We start from the raw sequence: 21,576 nt of genomic DNA on the forward strand, positions 1-21,576 counted from the left end.
TGTGAATTGTTCTACAACTTGTTGTCAGTATGTTTTGGTAATCTTAAGAAATAAACTTTTGTCTCATCCAAAAGTAGGGTATATACATACATATAAGCCTACACACACATATCATATTTTTAAAGTTAAACAAACACATTTATAACGTTGTACATATTTCAGGAAGGTAAATACTCTGATGGCACAGTATACCAAGATCTTATGTGTAAGGCTGTGAAGGCATGTAATTTGAATAAAAAATAAATTAAGAGTAAATGTTATGTTTTCCCTATGGATCCAGACTTTCGAGACACCTTGTTAATATATATATTCATAAATGTGAATGATCGGCCCTTCTATAATGCTCAAAACCAAATAAATAATTAAAATGAAATGATTAGTACTTATACAATTAAATTATCCATTGTGTAAACATGAATATTTGTATTTTAATATTTATTTGATTTTATCCTCCCGCTGGAACAGTGGTAAGTCTACGGATTTACAACGCTGAAATTATTAGGTCAATTCTCTTCGTTGGACACAGAAGACAGACTGATGTAGCTTTGCTATAAAAACACACATATTTCATAACATATACATATTCAGTAATAAGTCAGATATTCGTAAACTTACATGGGATTTTGTAGCAAATGTCATCATACTTTAGTAAGTTTTAAAATCATCGGAACGGCCTCTCTTCTGGTTTTCCAATCTTAGATTTAAAGTTTCATATGCCATATATCTACTAATTATTTACTAACAATCCTACCTACTTCTAGTTACCGCTACTAAAATAACACTCTTATCGACAGAAAGATTGTACCTATTACTTCAGTGATGTGTATATTTTAGGTTATAAATCACTATAATGCCTGTTATGCTTCCACTTATACGTTTCTTAAATGATGTGCAATAATTACCTTATATCTTTAAACAAGGGGAACTGCCCACGGTAATAAGTTCTTATCTATGTTTGTTTATTGTAGTTAAGATATATGTGTTGTGCCCACACTGGTATAGAAAGCCTTTCTTTATAATTATGTCTTCATACTTGCCGGTGTGTCACCGAGGACATTATTTACGAGCCTCGTGCATCGCCAGAGTTATTGACTTATTAAATTTAGTTTTGAAAGTAATATCAACAATTTTTCTTCTTTTTTTTCTTTCTGAAACACAAGAAGTGCTAGTCACTTACTAACTTATAACATGTACTCTGTGACACAGTACGTTATCCGTATCCCACCTGTTTATGGTTAAGTTTTTAAGAAACACAATAATCTTACATCACCTCATCAGTGAGCTGTAAATGCAAACCACAATGTTGAGAAGTCTTACATAACCAAAGTTTTATTACTATTTGTTGTTGTCAGTGATTTAGTGATCAGTTGTATTTCGAATGATCTAAATCTCAAAATATGCCCTAAAAGCTGGCAGTTTTGATAGCAATAATAACAGGACATAAAAACAAAACTGTTTATTTCACAAACTCCTTATATAGTGCTGTCTCACAGGCACTTTTTCATATCCACCTTGATTACATTAGTGCACTCAGCAGCCATCTAATGATTGCTTTGTTTATCCTGTATTAACTATTTTTTCCTGTTTATATATATATAATATGTTTAATGTCAGGTCCAAGCACAATCCACACAAAATATCAAAATAATATTTCATTGAATCTTTGATAACACTAGGTAACACAAATTTTGTTCCTAGATAGTATGTGTTATTATTTTAATTGCTTATGTTGTAAAAGTACAGCAAATGGCTATTATTCCCTTCAAACTTTGCTTTTATTACCTAGATAATGAAATTTAGAAATTAACCTATTTTCGGTGTAACAACGGGCAAATTTGTACATTTTCATTTACATAAGGCCTGATAAAACAACATATGAATCAAGATTTACATGTATTTATACTAAAGTTATATAAAAATGTTTAGAAGTGAATAATATTTCGAGATTTGTGACTGTAATGTAAATCACTTTCACATACCAGCCCCCAAATATAGTCCATCATCATGTTTTCGTTATACGCTCCCAGGTCACAAAATCAAAGTTTTAAGAAAAAAATTGGTCTATTCCATTTACTTTAGACATAAGCAATTGGGAAATAACACTTTCTACCCAGGAACAAGAACAAGTAAAAATTATGTTACATAGTGTAATATTGACATGCTAAAATAACGAAATGATGATTTCTTCCGGTCAGTGACAGGATCCTGGAATTGATTATAACTTATATATTGAAACTAATGTCACTTGTATGGGCTACTGTAAGTTAATTACTTTTATTAGTTTTATTATTATGCATACAGAAACACAGACATTCATATATATATATAAATACTCATGTCTATACCAGCTATTTGTGATATTAATAAACTCATACAGTTACATGAAAGTTCTTGTATAAAATATAGATTGGTTAGCCTCTGCCTATCTTTCTATCTCGTAATCTGGTTATTAACTATCTTTTCATACGTCAAAAGATCTTTCCATACGCAAAATAGAACGTTTTCTTTTTCCTGTATTATATGTTTGCGAGCTGCTTTTTAAGCACGAGGGTGTAACTATCAGTATACATTATCCATAAATTTACTCTTCTTGCCTTCACTGTAAGCGAAGCTTCTTTCGCGAATTTACACGCCCGGCTGCCTGCTTATTCGCCCACCGAGAATGTGAAAAAGACTGACTCCTTGTATATTTCGGCATCAGCAGATTCTACGTGTACGGGAAGTGACGTTGACGAAGAGAGAAGCACGGCGGTGGTGGCGAGAGAGCTCATCTATGCGAAACTAAAATGTGAAAGTGGCGTTTTTCACATTTTAGTGATTTTTCTTAAGCGTTTCACTAAAATTACGTGGTTTTCTAATGTTTTGTGCGTGTATTTTTTGTGTACAACTTATATACTTATCAGAAGGCAGATTAGACGAACTTCTAAGTACCCTGTAGGCGACCCATACGCAGTCGCATGTTTACCCGTTTTGAAACACTTCTATATGGAGTGTTTATTAATTTCTTCAAAGTTGTGTACATACGAGGCACATTTAAATGATCATATAAATATATCTGTACTTTAGAACGTGTGATTTTAAGGGCGAGAAATTAACCATAAACGTGTTTTATTTTAGAAAAAAGAAGGCATTTCATCTCTCGTTTTCTTTCATGGTAAGTTACATTACAGTTTTGTTCTTTATTTTTTTATAAATTTCTTGTTAGGCTTATATGCTCGTTATAATTTAAATATTAATATTACTAAGTACAAAATGCTTGAGTACTTATTCCAAATGTGACTGTTGTACGTTTCTCTATTTCTCTACCTTCTGACAGTGTAATTATTCTGAAGTTTTTAAAGGAATATTCAAACGTCACGGTGTCTTGTTGAGGAAATTTACTTTCCAGTCTAGAATGTCTCCAAATGTTTTAATAAGCATATCACATTATCGTGTTTACTAAATTTACTTTCCAGTCTATTATATCTCCAAATGTTTTAATAAGCATATCACATTATCCTGTTTACTAAATTTACTTTCCAGTCTATAATGTCTCCAAATGTTCTTAATAAAAAGGCCCAGCATGGCCAACTGTATTAAGGCGTTCGACTTCTAATCTGAGGGTCGCGGGTTCGAATCCCCGTCACACCAAATATACTCGCTCTTTCAGCCATAAGGACGTTATAATGTTACGATCAGTCCCACTATTCGTTGGTAAAAGAGTAGCCCAAGAGTTGGTAGTGGGTAGTGATGACTAGCTGCCTTCACTCTAGTCTTACACTGCTAAATTAGGGACGGCTAGCGCAGATAGCCCTCGAGTAGCTTTGCGCGAAAAACAAACAGCATTGTCTTCTTTATTTAATTTGTTTTTTATTCTAGAAATTCTCCAAATTTGCTTAACAAAATTGAATACATTTTTTCATAGCTTAGTTTTAGCAGAAATAGGTTAAATTCGTATATATTTTCAAACTTCTATTTTTAGTGTAAAAAATGAGTCACAATGTATTAAACTTCAATATCTTCTAGAAATCACGTGTTACTTTGAAACCATACGTTGCACTCTAGTTAAACTTTGTATACTTTGTTTCTATTTCAAGATGTTTCAAACTGTAACAAATATTGAATTTTAAATTTGGTTTTGATGAAAGATCCATCAGCAACTAACTTAAAATACGCTGTGTGCTCATAATTTGTTACATTTCAACACAGATAAAACTGGAAAAAACCTGGCTCAACTCACTATTCTTTAGACAGTAATGTAATATATAGTGTACTCAGTAATATTGATTTCAGCGAAATTTTCTGAGTTATTCCATTCCCGTTCTCTCTTATAAGGTCGCTGTCATAAAGTTTTAAGTGAACATTGCACTTCATGTTTTGTGGCAAAGTGATCAGATATTATACCGAAGTTCCATTTCGATATATCTCAACCATAGTAACATGTGATACTGAAAATTTAAGGCGAAAAACATGAGCTCTTTACTATATAATAACAACACATGTGGTTGTTATCAGAGAGAGCACTGCGGTGTTCGATTCGCTATTTAAATGTGACTATGAAATGAGGGCGATAAAACATAGCGGTTATCATTTTTTGAAACTTTGTACATAAAATAAATTGTAAAATATATTATTCCAAGTAGAAAAAATTATAAAAATACTAGCAATTTTATTTGAGGTTCAGTCGTCCCATACAATTTCTGTTCTATGATAGATAACATAAAGGAAGTGCAAAGCTTCTTTTCTGCAATTTTTTTCTACTACACTCTATAACAATAATTGTTATGTTTGATGTTACTCATGGATTTAAGAATAATTACAATTCGGTCAGTTAAAAAGGTGGGTATTAAGGACATAATCCACTAGACTATAATACATATGAATCACAATGAACCTGCTTTTAGAAATAATTTCAATACAGTATAAACTCGCTATTCTTTATTTACCAAAGTCTATACAAGCTGGAGCTATATACAGCATAGGGAAAACTGAAAAAAAAATGTTTAAAAAATTGAAATAGGTGCACCAAAAAGGAAGGAAACAAGGTAAGGATGGTCATGGTGTAATAACAATTCCTGTCTAAATCTTTACAAGGGATCCTGTCCGTGCCTACTTCGTTTATTTTTTTCTATCCTATACACAATAATTCAGGTAGACGAAACCTACCAAACTTAGTTATGATCGTCATACAATAACTAGAGGTTTTCGTGAATTGAATTATTAGAGGCGAAACACGTAATGTAAAGTATGTTTATACGACACCAAGAAAATCAGCTATTCCTGAAAACCCATATCATACTCGGGTGAATTGAATTATTATACCCCGCTAGTACAGCCGTAAGTCTACGGATTTACAACGCTAAAATCAGGGGTTCGATTCCCCTCGGTGGACTCAGCAGATAGTTCTAAGTGGCTTTGCTAAATGAAAACACACACACGTTGAATTATTAGAGGCAAAACACGTACTGTAAAGTCTGTTTATACGGCACCAAGAAAATCAGCTATTCCTGAAAACCTATACTTTTATGTTCGTTATTTTTTTCCCTTACAACTTTTAACTGGATGCGAAGACATTATCTATATAGGTGGATTAAAGTGTAAAAATAACACTCCTAAGAAGTCTCTGTGTATTGACGTCATGGATTCGTCACTCTGTATAGAAAGTTATGTATGTGTACTTAAGTTGCATAATATCATGAACGCAGAAAGAAGAAGTAGGCATGGATTAGATGTTGGACACGCCCAATTGTGAAGCTTTGTTACACCATGTCCATTCCTACCTTGTTTCCTCACTTTTGATACATCTATACCTATACTTTCAATTTTTTTTTAAATATTTTTCCCTTTGTGCATTTTTTTTCAGAAATGCGATATGATTTTATGCATATGTAATTCATGTGTTTCTATATCTGTGTATGTATATAATCAATGTGGTAGTACATTGTAATATTATAGTGCATGCAAATAGCCATGTATGTGTATATGAATTTTCTTCACGTATGGTGTGTTTACACACTGTGAATGTGCACATGTACTGTACGTGTGATTGTACTCACTCTAAAGTATGGAATGGAATGTTATTTGGGTGGTGTGAGAATACTAAGGGTTGATGAATTCGTTGATTAAGTTACATAACTACTTCGCACTAGCAATGGCACGTGGCCTCTGTGCTATTGTTCTAGTTTGTGTGCTTGTAACCAAGGTAGGTCTGTTTTAATGATTTTTTTTATCTCTTCCGCTGGCTTTCTCATGTGGTGCTGTGATTTCTAACGTTGTATGTATGGTTTATTCATAGCCTAGGAATTCCTTTCAAATACTTTTGAAGATTGATTATTTGGTTGTTAAATGTCTGTATGAGTAAGTAGTTTGTATTATGTGTATTAGGTATCCGCCTGTTATAAGTACTACTGTATTAGGACAACTTTGGACTATCACTATGTTCTTACAGTCCACGCCATCACGAACGAACATGCTCTATCTGAAAGCCGTACGTACTGACAATAGCTCTGCTGAATAGGCTGGTCATAAAATTGTCGTGTCTGAAGCATATCGCCCCTTCTTGCTTGCTTTCCATAATAGCCCTCAGCTAGTACAGCGGTAAGTCTACAGAGTTACAAAGCTAAAATCAGGGGTTTGATTCCCCTCGGTAGGCTCAGCAGATAGCTCGATGTGGCTTTGCTATAAGAAAAACAACACAAAATTTCCATAATAGATTTAGTGTATGTGAATTACAGGTCCTCAGTACCCATTTACCTGTTTCTAACGTAGAGAAATCCTTAGATGCTGTATTTGGCGACTTGACCGGTATACCTTCGTATAAAATAGCAATAATCATTTAATTATTCACTAACATATAGAAATTTGTGTACACGTGACTTGTATTGCTTTTCCAATTACTGAACCGTCTTGATTATTGTTCATACTGTTGCTTGGGGCACGTCGACGACAGCTTTTACTGATAAGGTCAAGTGAAAACATGATAATGTTGAGATTTCTAATCTAACCCTCCCATATCCCTCCCTATGAGTTCATCTCCTTCTCTTTGTGTGAATCTGTTTTTCACGATCTAAGTTTTAACTAATCTGAATCTAAAGAGGGCATGCACTCTTAGTCCAAATTCCAAGGAATGACATAGGTAAGGTGGAGTTTTAATCTGAACCCCTATATTGCTCTCACTACCCACATTATGTTCCTCATGTTATTCTAATAATCTTTATCAAAACCTCGAAGGTGCCCTTTGGGTAATTGGTGGAGTGACACAAGGGGTCGGCATTCGGATCTGGTCCTCTGTGTCGTTCCCCGTGTATTGAACTGGTACGTCAGTTAGTAAATATTTATTACAAATAAGGAAACTGATAAAACAAGCACTTTTCTTCATAAGTTAGTTAAGCAGACAAGACAGTAAAAAGCTTAACTGTTAGTGAATTGGTCTTCAGTGACGTTTGAGTTTCTATATTAATGCACTTGAATATTTATGATTAAACTGAGTTAAATGTAGGAGATGAAAGCATTGAGGAACCTTTTATATACATATAAGTTCAGAGATGGGTTGAATGGGCAGTGACAGATAAGTTATTACAAATGTGCAACTTTATTTGCTAAAAATACGGTCCTTCGTCATTATACCCCCAGCGGCTCAACGATATGTCTGCTGACTTACAATGCTAGAAACCTGGTTTCGGTACCTGTGGTGGGCAGAGTACACATAGTCCATTGTGTAGCTTTGTGGTAAATTTCAAAATAAGTACATCTTCGTCATTAAGTTATATATATCAGAAACCCTGACATGTAACTATTTAAATGCCGTATCCCTAAAAAAAGGCTTAGTTTCAAACCAGATAAGAATAGATATTGTAGTTTTAAATGCAAACAACAATGATATTTTCTTTTCAAATACCGTAATAAAATTTGAGTTATTAGCTTGAAAGTTAAACGAAGGACTTTTTACTACGAAATAAGCTAACAATGATGTTGGTTGTTAAGATGTGAGTAATAATTAATTATTTTATGTATAAGGAAGATAACATGAACATTTGAATTATTTCCGACAGAATAAAGATAAGATACATTTCATTACACCTTCCTGTCTTGGCCAGGCATGACCAGTTGGTTAGGATGTTCGACTCCGTATCTAAGGGTTGCGGGTTCGAATCCCCGTCGCACCAAACATGGCCGCTCTTTCAGCCGTGGGGTGTTATAAAGTGACGGTAAATCTCAATATTTGTTGGTTAAAGAGTATCCCAAAAGTTGGCGGTGGGTGGTGATGACTAGCTCTTGTCTTACACTGCTAAATTAGGGACTGCTAGTGCAGATAGCCCTCGTGAAGCTTTGCGCGAAATTAAAAAATATATATTCTTATCTTATTTTACAACTTGATTTATTTTACAGAAACAATGTATTTAAATCATCTCTTAAATGTGTATATTACCTATACAAACGCCATTTTATCGTTTAAGTATATTTACTAACTTAATAACTAAGTATAGACATAGAACAGTCTTATAACTCTGAATATTGCACGTTTCCCACACATATATAATATGCAATTTTCATAACATATTTGAAGTTTTCACATGAATGTGGTAAATAATATAGCCCAATAACTTTTAATGTTTATATATATCACGTATTATATTATCCGGTTTCGGGTCAGGCGTGACCCAGTTGTTAGTGTGTTGAACTATGAATCCGATATTTCGTGATTCGCGACTCAAAATCGCTCTTCTCACTTTGGAACCGCGAGCACGTGACGGTCTAATACCATTATTCATCAGATAAGGGTAATCCAAATGTTGGTGCTGTTAAAAACTGTTTCTCTACATCACTTGTACGGTTAATGATCGTTAAATATATTAAAGTTTGGGTGATAATTTGCGTCATTCTTTCGTTGAAAAAGTTAGCAGTTCATCTATTTTCATACATAAAATATTTATGCTTTTTAATCATTTCTTATATATTAATGTTCACTTCATTTTATAAAAGTAATGAATAAGCGTTCACCCAGTATATATAAGCTTTGGTGATCGTGTCATGAGCTATTCCTGATAAACGGTCCTAATTTGGTACGTAAAAACATTGATTTTGATGTCTCGTAACTTCGTTTTCGGAAAACTACGTGCTTCCTGAAATAATTTTGTGTTGTAATATATTTGTGAATAAACAATTGCATTATTCGCCACCGATTAACTTCTACTAGGTGCAAAATGAGCACAGAATGCGTGATGATTTGGTCATGAAATTACCCTAACGCTTACGATAATTTATACGTAATCAGAACAGTTTTCCTGGAAAATTTGCTTTTAATTGCACATTCACGACTCGAACGTTATTCATATACAAGTATACGTAATGAGTCACACTACACGAGTTTTGAGCCTGATTGATTTCCTTATTCCTGAAGTAAAAATTATCGTTTTTTTAACTTCTCTTTTAATTCCAAACTACTGTGTAATAAGCGAATTCTAACTCAAATATTTTAATCGATCTTTATACTTGTATCTATCTGCTTACCCAGCATGGCCAGGTGATTAAGGCACTGACTCGTAACCTAAGGGTCGCGGATTTGACTCCCAGTAACACCAAACATGCTCGCACTTTCAGCCGTGGGGACGTTATAATTTCACGGTCAATCCCACTATTTTTTGGTAAAAGAGTAGCCCAAGAGTTGGCGGTGGGTGGTGATGACTAGCTGCTCATCCTCTAGTCTTACACTGCTAAATTAGGGACGGCTAGCGCAGATAGCTTTCGTGTAGCTTTGCGCGAAATTCAAAAACAAACAAACAGACCAATCTGTTTATAATTTATATTCGTTTTAAAGATCAAACTGTGTTCTTACTTAGAATTTCGTCCGTTTGTAATGAATGGAATTGTAATGCTGTGGCAATACTTTAGACTTAAGTAAACATGCTGAAAAATTGCTTCATCTCTTCTGGTTTATTGATGGTGAATTTCCTTTCGATCTCAAGCTATTTCGTTGACCTGTAATTTGGATCAGTAAGAGGACAAGAAAGTTAGCAGGTTATGTTTTTATTTTCTAAATCCCACAGTAGATCTGGTGAATTGTGAAATTTGTACATGCATGGATGAATGATGTCTATCTCTGACCTTACACAATATACATATCTCGTTCTACTGATAGAATAAACAGAAAACTGGTAACTCGCTGACCGTTCAAATTTAAAGCTGAACAGAGGAAATGTTTACTGATATGTCTATAAACCTGACAACGTTTACTATTTCTTAGAATTAATCTTTTCAATTTTGATACCTGAAACATTAGTACTTGAAATGTTTATTTTTTCGATAAAAATGGCTCTAATGGCCATTACACGAACTATTTGTTTGACATCATTGTTTTTGTTGGAAATACGCTTCTGTAAAATACAGCATCATCGAGATTAGAGTAAATACATTTCAACAAATCCCCCACTACAAATGTACAAAAGACACATGTGGCTAGCTAGCTCTATATTCTCAAGACGGCTGATATGGATATTAGCATTTTAATTAAAATAAAGTACAGAACATCACGAATCACGAATGGATAGCTCTATTAGAATTTAAATGAGAGACTTGACAAGTATATGGCCAAATTTGATTTTGTGATTCCAATTTCTTCCACCATCTCTTTCTTGAAAATAGACGTTGCTTTCAAGGCGTGACTAGAAGAATGTGAACGACTGATTTGTGAGACTTGATTAGACTTGAAATCCTTGTTTATCATCTTATTCACGGCACAAGAATATATGCCAAACTTCATTGCGATGGCCTTTGTTTTTACCAGAAGATTCTTCTTTGTTTGTACTCTTACAATTCATTTTGTAATGAGAGTGCTACACCGGCTTGGCTTAGAGTTAGACATAGAAGCCCATTTCTACCCTAAATCTTACGCTGTACTTTTTTTTTTTGTTAAGAATTTTTGTATAAAGCTTCACAAGGGTCACACGAGCATAGCCTACTCAAATTTTAGACTGATAAACTAGAAGAAGGGTAAGTTACTAAGACACGCAAACTTTTAAAAATCGGAATGACACTAATACATGTTGTTCACCTAATATGTGAAGTTTTCTATTCCAATAACGAACACTGAAGGATTAGTTCTTCACACTTTTGTGCCTTTGACTCTAAATAATTATAATTTACCAATCTCAATATATGAGTGTTCATCAACGGAAAGCCTGTCATAAACTTTTCCAGCCGTAAATCTACCCTATAGAACTACCTAAACGTTTTTATTAACCAATTATAGAAAGTGACATCACTGCATCAGTGTTTGCAAATGGTTTTTATAAGTTGCAATTAATTCTTTGTAATGGAATACCACCCTGAAAAGTATTCCTAAATACTCTGGTCATTATATCATTTTTAAAGAGTAAATTGATAATTGCAGATTGATTTCTTTAGGATTTTGATACATCTTTTTAACGGCAAGCTTTGATAGTTTAGTATTTTTCTCAAGAAAGTAATAATTTGAATTTTAAATGTCAGTAAATAAACATATTTCTCAAAGTTTCCTTTATATCATATTTCTATCATTTTAATTTTATTTTTGATTGCAATCACATAAGTTATTTTAAATGGAAATTACGTTGTGGTAGAATTCAAATTGAGAACGAAACACTTGTAGTTTCTTGAAATACATAGAATGTGATTTATCTAAATAATTTATTAATTAGTTTAAATTAGTGAGAAAACCAAAAATATATGGAAAACAACATTTCACTTACTTACTTTTTGTTGGCCTGTTGTTTTGGCGGGAGAAATTTAGATTATATAATTTTAAATAGATCTTGTAATGAAATGTGATTTTGATACTACGTCTCTTATAAAGTTTAATATTTTTTTCTATGCGGGGCTATTTCATCATTGTATTATATAAGAACAAAATATCTTGTGACAGATAGTCACCTAGTAATTATTTTATTTAAAGATAAATCTAACCTTCTATTAAAAGCTTTAATAGTTTTATGATATTGTAATAGACCGGGACAGCAGAAACGATAAATGGTAGTCAGTAGCCTTTGACGACTAAAACAAGGAAATGTCATCCGAGTAGCCTATATCGATTGCTGTACTATAATAATTTTGCTTGGGGATAAGACTGAAGCAATTGTTAGTGTGAGTTACATAACGGAAACCCAACTCTTGTTTTCAAAGTGCAAGTAATCCAGCCAGTCATTCTTCTTCAATATTTCAAAAAAAAAAAAATAGGAAACACAATGATATTAAACAGTATAGTTAGTAAATTTTGGCGTCTATACATTGAGTTCTTTTTCTTTTCGCTCTTCAGTGGCACAGTGTTGTGTCTGCGAACTTACAATGCTAAAATTCGGGTTTCGATACCCGTGGTTGACAGAGCACAGATATCCCATTGCGTAGCTTTGTGCTTAATTATAAACAAACAAACTTTTTCTTTTCTTCGTATTTTAGCTTGTAAACCACCCAATATATATAACAACACATATACATATATATATGAAAGAAGTTAAAAACTTCTATTTACATATAAATTTTAAACATTACTAAATTTAAAATGTGATTAATTGTAATAAATTAGTCCCATAAAAAATGCTGTGAAATTTCGTTAAAACGCAATAAGTGAGTACCATAAAAAAAAATGAAAAATCTCAAAGACTGCACATAAATAAATTAATGGAATATGTCTACCGAACTGAATGTTATTGTTCAAGTCACGAAACATTATTCTGTTACCATGCTTTCCTAATAATTGTACGTAGTTAAATAGTTACTTTTTCCCCTTGGGAATGTACCCACCGATAAGATGTTTATGTTTTCTCGCCGTCAATTTCTAATCAAATTCCTGGACATGTGTAGTGTGTGGTAGGCGAAACAGAATTCTCTTATGTTGTATACTTTGTGCTTCTTTTTCCGCAAGAACTAATAAACCAGGAGCGCTAACATTCACTATATGATGGTTCACAGCTTGTGTTCGATGCTTGTTTGTTTTTTGTTTCTTTTCTGTTTAAATCTATCATAGAGAAACAGGGAGTTTCTTCTGATCAGTAGTGTCTCCTTTCCATCGATACGTTATAGCAGAAAAAAAAAGTTTATCTTGCTTCCATGCTCAGAGGGTTTTGTTTCTCTAAAACAACAATGTTGTTCACTCTGAATCTTCCATGTGATCCGTTTCAAGTAACTAAAGATCAGTAAGTCATTAATATAAACGCGTTTAAGATAATTTGATTAATACACCAATATAATATAAAACATTATTTAAATAAAAAGCATAAAATTTTATCAGAAAATGATAAATTAGAAAAACTTCTGATTTCGTTCATGTGTTTATATATATATGTACTGTCTCTAAGTTCATAATATATATATTCTAGTGTAGGTTTCTAAATCAACTGAATTAATATTAATTTGGGGTATTAACGGTGCTGCCTATTATCCTGTTCAACTACTAAGTAATATGACGGACTGTTAATCCGTGTTTCACGCTTTATTATAGCCAAAAATAAATCGCGTTTCACATTTTAGAGCTGTGGGTGCGTTATAAAAATGACGGTCAAATTCCGCTATTCAATTAGCGTAGCCCACATGTTGAGTAATGTTCAATAGTTAGTTGTATTTCCTGTAATCTGTTTAAGATTAGGGACGGTTAGCGCAGATTGCCCTGGAGTAGCTTTGCGTGAAAGTGCACATCATTAACAATAAAACGTGTATATGTAACTGTAAAGGCTTACTGGACTGCTTCACTGTTCTCTCAGTTACCATGTTCTTGTATACATAATTAGACATGCTGGGTTATACAGTGTGTTCTAGACTTTGTGATAATGTATCTTGTAGTTCTGTATATATATATATACATATAAAAGCTTCTAAACGGGAAGAAAGAGACATATTTTACTGGCGCAAATTTGCTTTGTTATTTCAGTGCTATAAAAACTGTAAAAGTGTTTAAGGTATTCTAACACCTACCATCAGTGCTTATGTATACGTATTTTGGATTACTTTATCACTCTAACAACTGCTGTATTTGTTTCACAGTTTCTTCATTCTGGCTATTGTTATAGACAAAATAAAGTGATATAAATATTTCATTCTTATCTACAGACAGCAACTGTACATTCTGTCTGCGTCTTTGATGAGGTGTGGCTATCAAACCCACTACAATATGGGATTCCTAATAATTTTTCTTGTGCCTTACATCCTCATTTGTCATTTCTCCTCTTCAAGTGCTATTATTACGCATACCATATATTTTACCCGACAGACACGTCGAGATGGAAGAGGTAGACAGAGGAGCAGGAAAGGTTACATATCAGATATAGTTTCAGTGAAAAGGAACAAAACAAGCGGTAAAATCATGAGGATAAGAAACATCTGTCATTTGCTCGAGAAAAGATGAAAAATGAACTTCGAGATTCGGCTCTTCTCTAACACCAGCTATGTCAGCTGTCATTCTCTAGTCGTTTGTTTCATTTAACATAGTGATCTGTCGATATTTTGTTGTGTTTTCCTTTTTTCAAATTTGCAAGATTCATAAATCTTAGACAGTCGCGTCAAACATAGGCATTTGGCGTTCCATGACTGCCTTTCGTGATATCAACATTGGATTATTCGTTCTAAAGCATTTCATTAAAGCACGTTTGGGGGAAAAACCTAAAAAAGACTCATCTAACGATGTAGTAGCTCCATTTTGATCCTTCAATTCGAAAAGCAACGCTTGACAAACGACACACTGCATTTCGGTAGGCCCGGCATGGCCAAGTGTGTTAAGGCGTTCGACTCGTAATATGAGGGTCGCGGATTCGAATCCCGGTCGCACCAAACATGCTTGCCCTTTCAGCCATGAGAGAGTTATAATGTGACGGTCAATCCCACTATTCGTTGGTAAAAGAGTAACCCAAGATTTGGCAGTGGGTGGTGATGACTAGCTGCCTTCCCTCTAGTCTTACACTGCTAAATTAGGAACGGCTAACACAGATAGCCCTCGAGTAGCTTTCCGCGAAATTCAAGAAACAAACAAGCTTTCAGTAAAACATCCTCCTTTTGGTATTTGAATGAACTAACTCACAATAGTTGTTTTATTTGTGGTTGGAAGCCATGTTTCTAGTAATATGTATTTAAAAGTCTGATCTACCATTATACAAACAACAACTTGGGAGCTATAAAAATAACAGTATACTGGTAATAAACCTGAATTTTTCCAAGTACTTACAGACTAAAGTGTTTTAATGTAACAAGAATTTCAACGCCTATTTTGTTTTGCTGCGATCTACTGGAGACTAGAAAAACTGATACGTTATGGCAAAACAAGCAATCATGCATGTAGTCAGTGAAACATCTGATGATATCATACTTTTGTTGCTGTAAGACCGTGATTTTTGATTTTGTATTTCTTAATTTCTTACATTAGTATAACTGGAAGCGTTTTTTATATTTGTTGGATATTTGGACTAATTCTTGGCATAATCAAACTGCTTTAATCTGTACCTACAAACAGAACGTTTCATTTTATAGATATAGGATAAAGCAATAGCTCACTCTTACTGGTCCTTTCATATTAATGAACACGAATATAAATCACTATTTTAATCAATCTCTTTATCCAGATTGTCAAGTCTTTACTAATTTCTTTATTTTTTTTTCACTCTGACACGATTACATTATGATATTACCGTAAGAGAAAGAGAGAAGAAAAGAAACTACAACTGATTAATTGTATGCATGTTCTAATAATGAATGTGTTCGGAAATAAAGACTGTAAGGTAACACTTTAGTGGGTGTTTTAGATTCTATGTAAGTGTGTTTGAATTAATAGAGAGGCCTAAGATATCAAAAATGTCCCAAACTGTTAGTTATTGAGTACGACCAAATATGAGAAAAACAATATACGAGAAATAATCATTACTGAAATAATTATAGACCGCTGCCTAGTCACTAGATATAAAGTTGAAACATGTTATTGTAAAAGTATTGTTGTAGTTTATGAGAAGAGTCTTTAGTAGGTAGAGAACATTTTATGACAGAAGGTAGAATTTGGTAGGGTTAGTAAGTAGGTTTTTAGAAGGAGATAGAAAGATCGTAAGGTTTTGGCATAGAATGAAGAGCAGTTGTTTTATTTTGATATAGAAGGAATAAAAATATATTTAAGCTTCTTTTAGGAAGATAACAGGTGTGTTTTTATTAAGAAAATAAGAGAAGCTCCGTTATAATTATTAGCAGGATAAAAGAAGAATATATTTTATTAGAAAGAAATAGAAATCGGACATAATGGCAGGAAAAAGTTGGAAAATTATAGAAATAGAACCTTTTAATATAAAAAGAGTGAAAAGGCTGTATGAGACAATTGAGGTATAAGGTATGGTTTATTATTAATAGTATCTCTTTTGTTATTGACTTCAAGAACATTTCATGTTTGATAACTTCTTTACCTTCCTTAGCTCTTAAATGATTAAATCATGACGTTATCATGGAGAAGAGAGCGATAGCTAATAGTTCATAATCACTAAATCTTTTATATTGATGAACACTAGCAGAAATCTAAAGATTTTTATATTGGTATGAAGGGAATATAAAGATGGCTATGTTTCTCTTAAGAAAATGATAGGTAAGTTCCTTATTAAGATAAAAATAGGACTTTATTAAGAGCTATTAAGATTATAATCCTCTAATGCTTAAATTTAATTACTGAACATCGAATTTAAAGCTCAAATATGTTGAATTTGTTACTGTTTCTAATATATTTTAACAACAGAGTGAGGATGCTATATATCAATGTTTAAAAAATATGTTAACTTAATCGAAAATGGCGAGTATTGATGCATTTATTGTTATAAGTTTTTCATTAACATAACAGCATGGATGCTAAACATGATCTAATGTGTTGTAAGGAAAGCTTATTTACGAAATATTATTACTTTGTCTGCCTTGAATCTTTGTTTGGGTTCCATTTCGTCATTTATAAAGCACCAGAATTATCAATCGATAGGATAAAATCAAAAGTTTTGAAAGATACCGCTGTAATTTGAGAAAATGAAACTTCTTTGTAGAAGTATATAGAAATAATATATTTTTAGCAGGGAAAAATAGAAAAATGTTGTGATTTCCTTTCCAGAGAAAGGAAAGACAAAGATATGTTAGAGTTCCTTGTAAAAGAAGTGTCAGAGTTTGAAGAAGTAAACAAATAAAAAACAGTATATGTATATGTGTGTGACTACAAGCCATGTTAAATCACATTATGTGCAGAGTAATATTTTTATTTTTAGGATTTTAACTGAAACACAAACACTAACAGCTATGTTACTCGTAAAACATGAATATCACAACCTGTATTGTGTAGAGTTAGTTATTCTACCTTTAATGTCAATACATAAGATTAACAGACATAAATGCGTCAATATTTTCTTTACTATAAAAATCAAACAAAGAAATGGTTTTTAATTAATTATTTCTTATAATTAAAACATAATTCTATAATTCTACTACATTCACTTAATTTTGTTCTTCATAAGCACTTCATATTATTAACCTTTATGAAGGTTCTATATTTCGTCCATGTTTATCAGATAGCTGTATAGTAGACAGATATTAATTTAAAAGTATAATGCCGGTTCATGTAAATGTTGCTACTGAAATCCTATATTAGTTAATCTTCATTGTTGGGTGTCAGATTAAAAGCTTGGATATCCTGAATTCGTTTCTCTAATTAATACTACTAAACAATAGCGCAGGAATTTTATATTATAGTCTTAAGTATGTGGAAACGTGATCATAAAGGTCGTGTTTGTTGTCATTAGTTTTAATTATCATAATAATAAAATATTAAACATGTTTCATTGTGTTATAGGGAGAGATTAACCGTGAAATATTACTATTTTGTGAACCTCGAGTCTTTGTTTGAATTCCATTGTGTCCGTTACAGAGTATCAGAATAACCACACTATTTCACACGCTGCTATCTGTACAAATGTAACTCGCATAGCTTGACTTCGAACATTTTCCACAACTTATGGTTCACACAGAGAAACAGATATAAATATATATGCACTTTAATTCATTGATTTCTCTAAAAGTTAGATACACAATCAAAAGAGTAAGGGGCTAAGATACATAAACTACAATACAATGTACCTGATAAACTGAGACGTTTTGAAAACTAGGCCTTCATGAATGATGAAGTACGAACTGAAAAGTGTAGAACAGATTGAACTTATTAATCGTACATTCAAGCTATTAAAATAAATTCGTACAAATACACTCTGGTAATACAACTAGTTATCTAAAAGACATTTAATAAAGCACAATGGGTAGCTTTTCCAAGCGTGTGTTTGAATTTTAAACGTTCGTATTTAAGTTACAAAGTAACACGTGGTATTTTTGTTTCTGAATTTCGCGCAAAACTACACGAGAACTATCTTCGCTAACCGTCACTAATTTAGCAGTGTAAGACTAGAGAGAAGGCAGCTACTAATCACCACCCACCGCCAACTCTTGGGATACTCTTTTACCAACGAATAGTAGGATTGAGCGATACATTATAACGCCCTCACAGTTGAAAGGGCAATCATGTTTGGTGGAACGGGGATTCGAACCCGCGACCCTCAGATTACGAGTATAGTGCCTTAACCACCTGGCCATGAGGGGGCCCTTTTGATGGGATTCGGATTTGAATTTTGCTATATGAATTAGGTTAAAATAGTTCGATTTATCTGGTTTCCCAGGTGTGAGAGCCTTAAATATTCTCAGAAGCGAGAAGCATAGCGTTGAACAAAATTGTAAAATGTTTTAAATTAAATTTTTTTTTTTCAAACAGACTACCGAGTTTCAAAGCCTATGCACATATAATTTTCCCAAAATAGATAAATTCACATCGGCTAAATTTCCTTTCAATATATTTTTTTTTAAATAACTTGCTCAATCATACCTTACTGCTGACACAAACAACAAACAATTTATTTTACAAAAAGGCATAACTGAAGAACACTCTTCAATCAGTGAAAACGTCATCGCAAACGATAGCGTAACGAGTCTGTGTACACGTGTAGAGACAAACAAGAGGATTGCGGCGAAAGAATGTACTGGAATAAGTGGATTTTGACGATTTATTCCATATAGCGCTATGCTGTTTTCACAAACTAATATTCAATGCTCGTTAGGCATAATAACCATCGTTTGTATTGTAATTTAGTCACACGCTTGTATGTTTTGGAAGGTATTCAGCTCCAAGTAAATCGCACTTATAGCACCATTTCATTGAATAGTAGGTATTTGTAAAAATAAAACTGTTTCAAAACACTGACAGAAATGTTTATCTCAACAATATAACTTATTATTACTAAATATCTCAAACATTTTTTCTTGTAATTTGGTGTTGTTCTTCATCGAAAATGACACATTTAATATGAAAATATTTCCAAATAACTTAAAACATTTTAAACTGAATTCGTAAGTTCCGATTATAAATAATTATCATCAACTGACCATGAATTTTCATATATATTTACGGAGCCATCGAAGTTGATAACACTCGAGGATAATACTCCATCATATGTGTGTAAGGTGTACAAAAAAAAAGGTATACATTAAGAAATCAAGTAAAAACTAAGTAACAAATAAAATGACTATTTGATGTGTTTAAAAAGTGTTACGTGTATGATTTGACATGTTAAAAGACTGCCGCAATATTAAAATAAGTTACTTTGTGACTTTACTTCAAGGCAAGTAATTTTGTTATTACTCTAAACTGTAAATATTTTTAAACAACCAAGAAATGTATGTCATTTGGTAATTTTTTTTTTCAAATGGATACGTTGCAAATATTATTCGGATAAACATTGACATAAATTATTTCTTCCTAGATTTTCTTAATTTCCTTATGGCTGGTTATTTACTTGTATTTAGTGTGTATTATTATTGAATAACAAAGAAATACAAATCTCGACTAACAGGCGACTTTCTGATTTTCGCCTGTTATTCTGCCTACATCAGAGTCATGTATAAATAAGTCTGTTGCCTGTAAATCAAGAAGTGAAATAAATGGGCGAGGACCAAAGGCGACGTTATAACTATTTAAAATGGGCATTCTGTTGTAAGATTTAAGTAGAAAAGTTGTCTTCTTTTTTTTTTTTTGTTCAGCCTATTATCTATAAAGTTAGAGTAATGGCATTTGACTTTCATCTAAAACATTGTTAAATAGTCAAAGACAGATTATAAAAAAGTTGACACTTGATAAGCTGAGTCTTTGGCTATTCAATAAAAAAGTCAATATTACATTATAATTCATTTATGGTACATTAGAAATAGTCTAGTCATGCTCTTTTGTAAAACGGTAACGATTTTTGTTTGGTGTTTCCAAGGTTATCATTAATGCAGTATCCATGTTTTTTTCAAGAAAAGAAGAATATTGTTCGTGTTGGAAGCTATAAGAAAGACCTTTTTTTTGCCTAAGAAATATTTTTTCCGAGCATATTGTGCAAAAATCGCAACTGTGCAAGTTTTACTAATTTTGTTTATTTCTGGTGTTTCGTTGGGTTATGTTTACTTGGCTTACTGACTTTCTGAGCTTTGTCTAAAGTGAGTTCTCTCTATTACATATCTCTCATTAATAATGCAACACCTTATTTAGCTACATTTAAATAAGATGTATATTATTATTTAATCTTAATGGTCCCCCGCTGGTAAAGCGGTAAGTCTACGGATTTAAACGCTAAAATAAGGGGTTCGATTCCCTTCGGTGGACTCAACTGATAGTCCGATGTGGCTTTGCCATGAGAAAACACACACACACACAATCTTAATGAAAAATTATCTATATGAATTAATTTGTTGTAACATTGAACAATTTGTCAGCTTGCATCTATCTACCTGGACTAACACAAAATAAACCCCAATCGTTACCAACTATATGAGATCATTGTCAAAATGGATGTACTGTTGCATGATTGGTGCGGTCTTTCCTTGCTGGTCTTAGTAAACCTTTTTGCACGACGTTGAAACTTAATACTCATTTAAACTTTTCATTTTCTGTATAAACTTCCATGGAAAATTACAGAGATCCAAATTTTGTCGATTTTTGAAGATTTAGATTTTGCTTTTCGGAATCAGTTAGTACATATATATTCATATTTACCAGAAGCAGGATAACTTATTAAGTCGGTACTCACTCTGCCCAGGACCAATATTTATATTGATTGTGAGGCAATATACAACCTTACAGGAATAAGTTCGTGGTGTGGTGATTTACAAATAAGGTCCCAAACAGACGGAAGCAGTATTCGAGATGACTCACCAACTCGTTAATGTAGACTGTCCAGAATCAGTCCTTGTACTGATTTTTTTAAAGGTCATGTTTATCAAAGCTAAGTCATATAGTGGTAAAATAAACCTAACTCATACTGTACCAAGAAAACAACGTATTGTAATAATCTGGTTGACAAGCTAGCATGTTCTTTTCTTAATAACTTCTGTTGTTTTGTTTTATCTCTGATAAGGCTGTTTGTTTTTTCTGTTGGTTTGTGCCATTGCAAGTACGCCAAGTACATTCACGTAGTCTTGGTGAGATATATCTACCTAAGTAGTAAATGACTGGTACTTTATGTGTTTTACAAGGAATGTTTCTTTTTTGAATTT

General features: G+C 32.8%; 1 protein-coding gene across 3 annotated transcripts in view; it reads left to right on the plus strand.

The window, feature by feature from the left end:
- Positions 1–3,016: 3,016 nt before the first annotated feature.
- LOC143223212 (latrophilin Cirl-like) overlaps positions 3,017–21,576 on the plus strand; it is a 106,361-nt gene continuing 87,801 nt past the window's right edge. For all 3 annotated transcript variants that reach the window (XM_076450833.1, XM_076450829.1, XM_076450830.1), the window contains exon 1: positions 3,017–3,154. In XM_076450833.1, the coding sequence (XP_076306948.1) occupies positions 3,152–3,154 (3 nt within the window). In that variant the 5' untranslated portion in view covers positions 3,017–3,151. The remainder of the gene's footprint in view (positions 3,155–21,576) is intronic.

Source organism: Tachypleus tridentatus, chromosome 8 (genome assembly GCF_004210375.1).
Source record: "Tachypleus tridentatus isolate NWPU-2018 chromosome 8, ASM421037v1, whole genome shotgun sequence".
Taxonomy (NCBI): domain Eukaryota; kingdom Metazoa; phylum Arthropoda; class Merostomata; order Xiphosura; family Limulidae; genus Tachypleus; species Tachypleus tridentatus.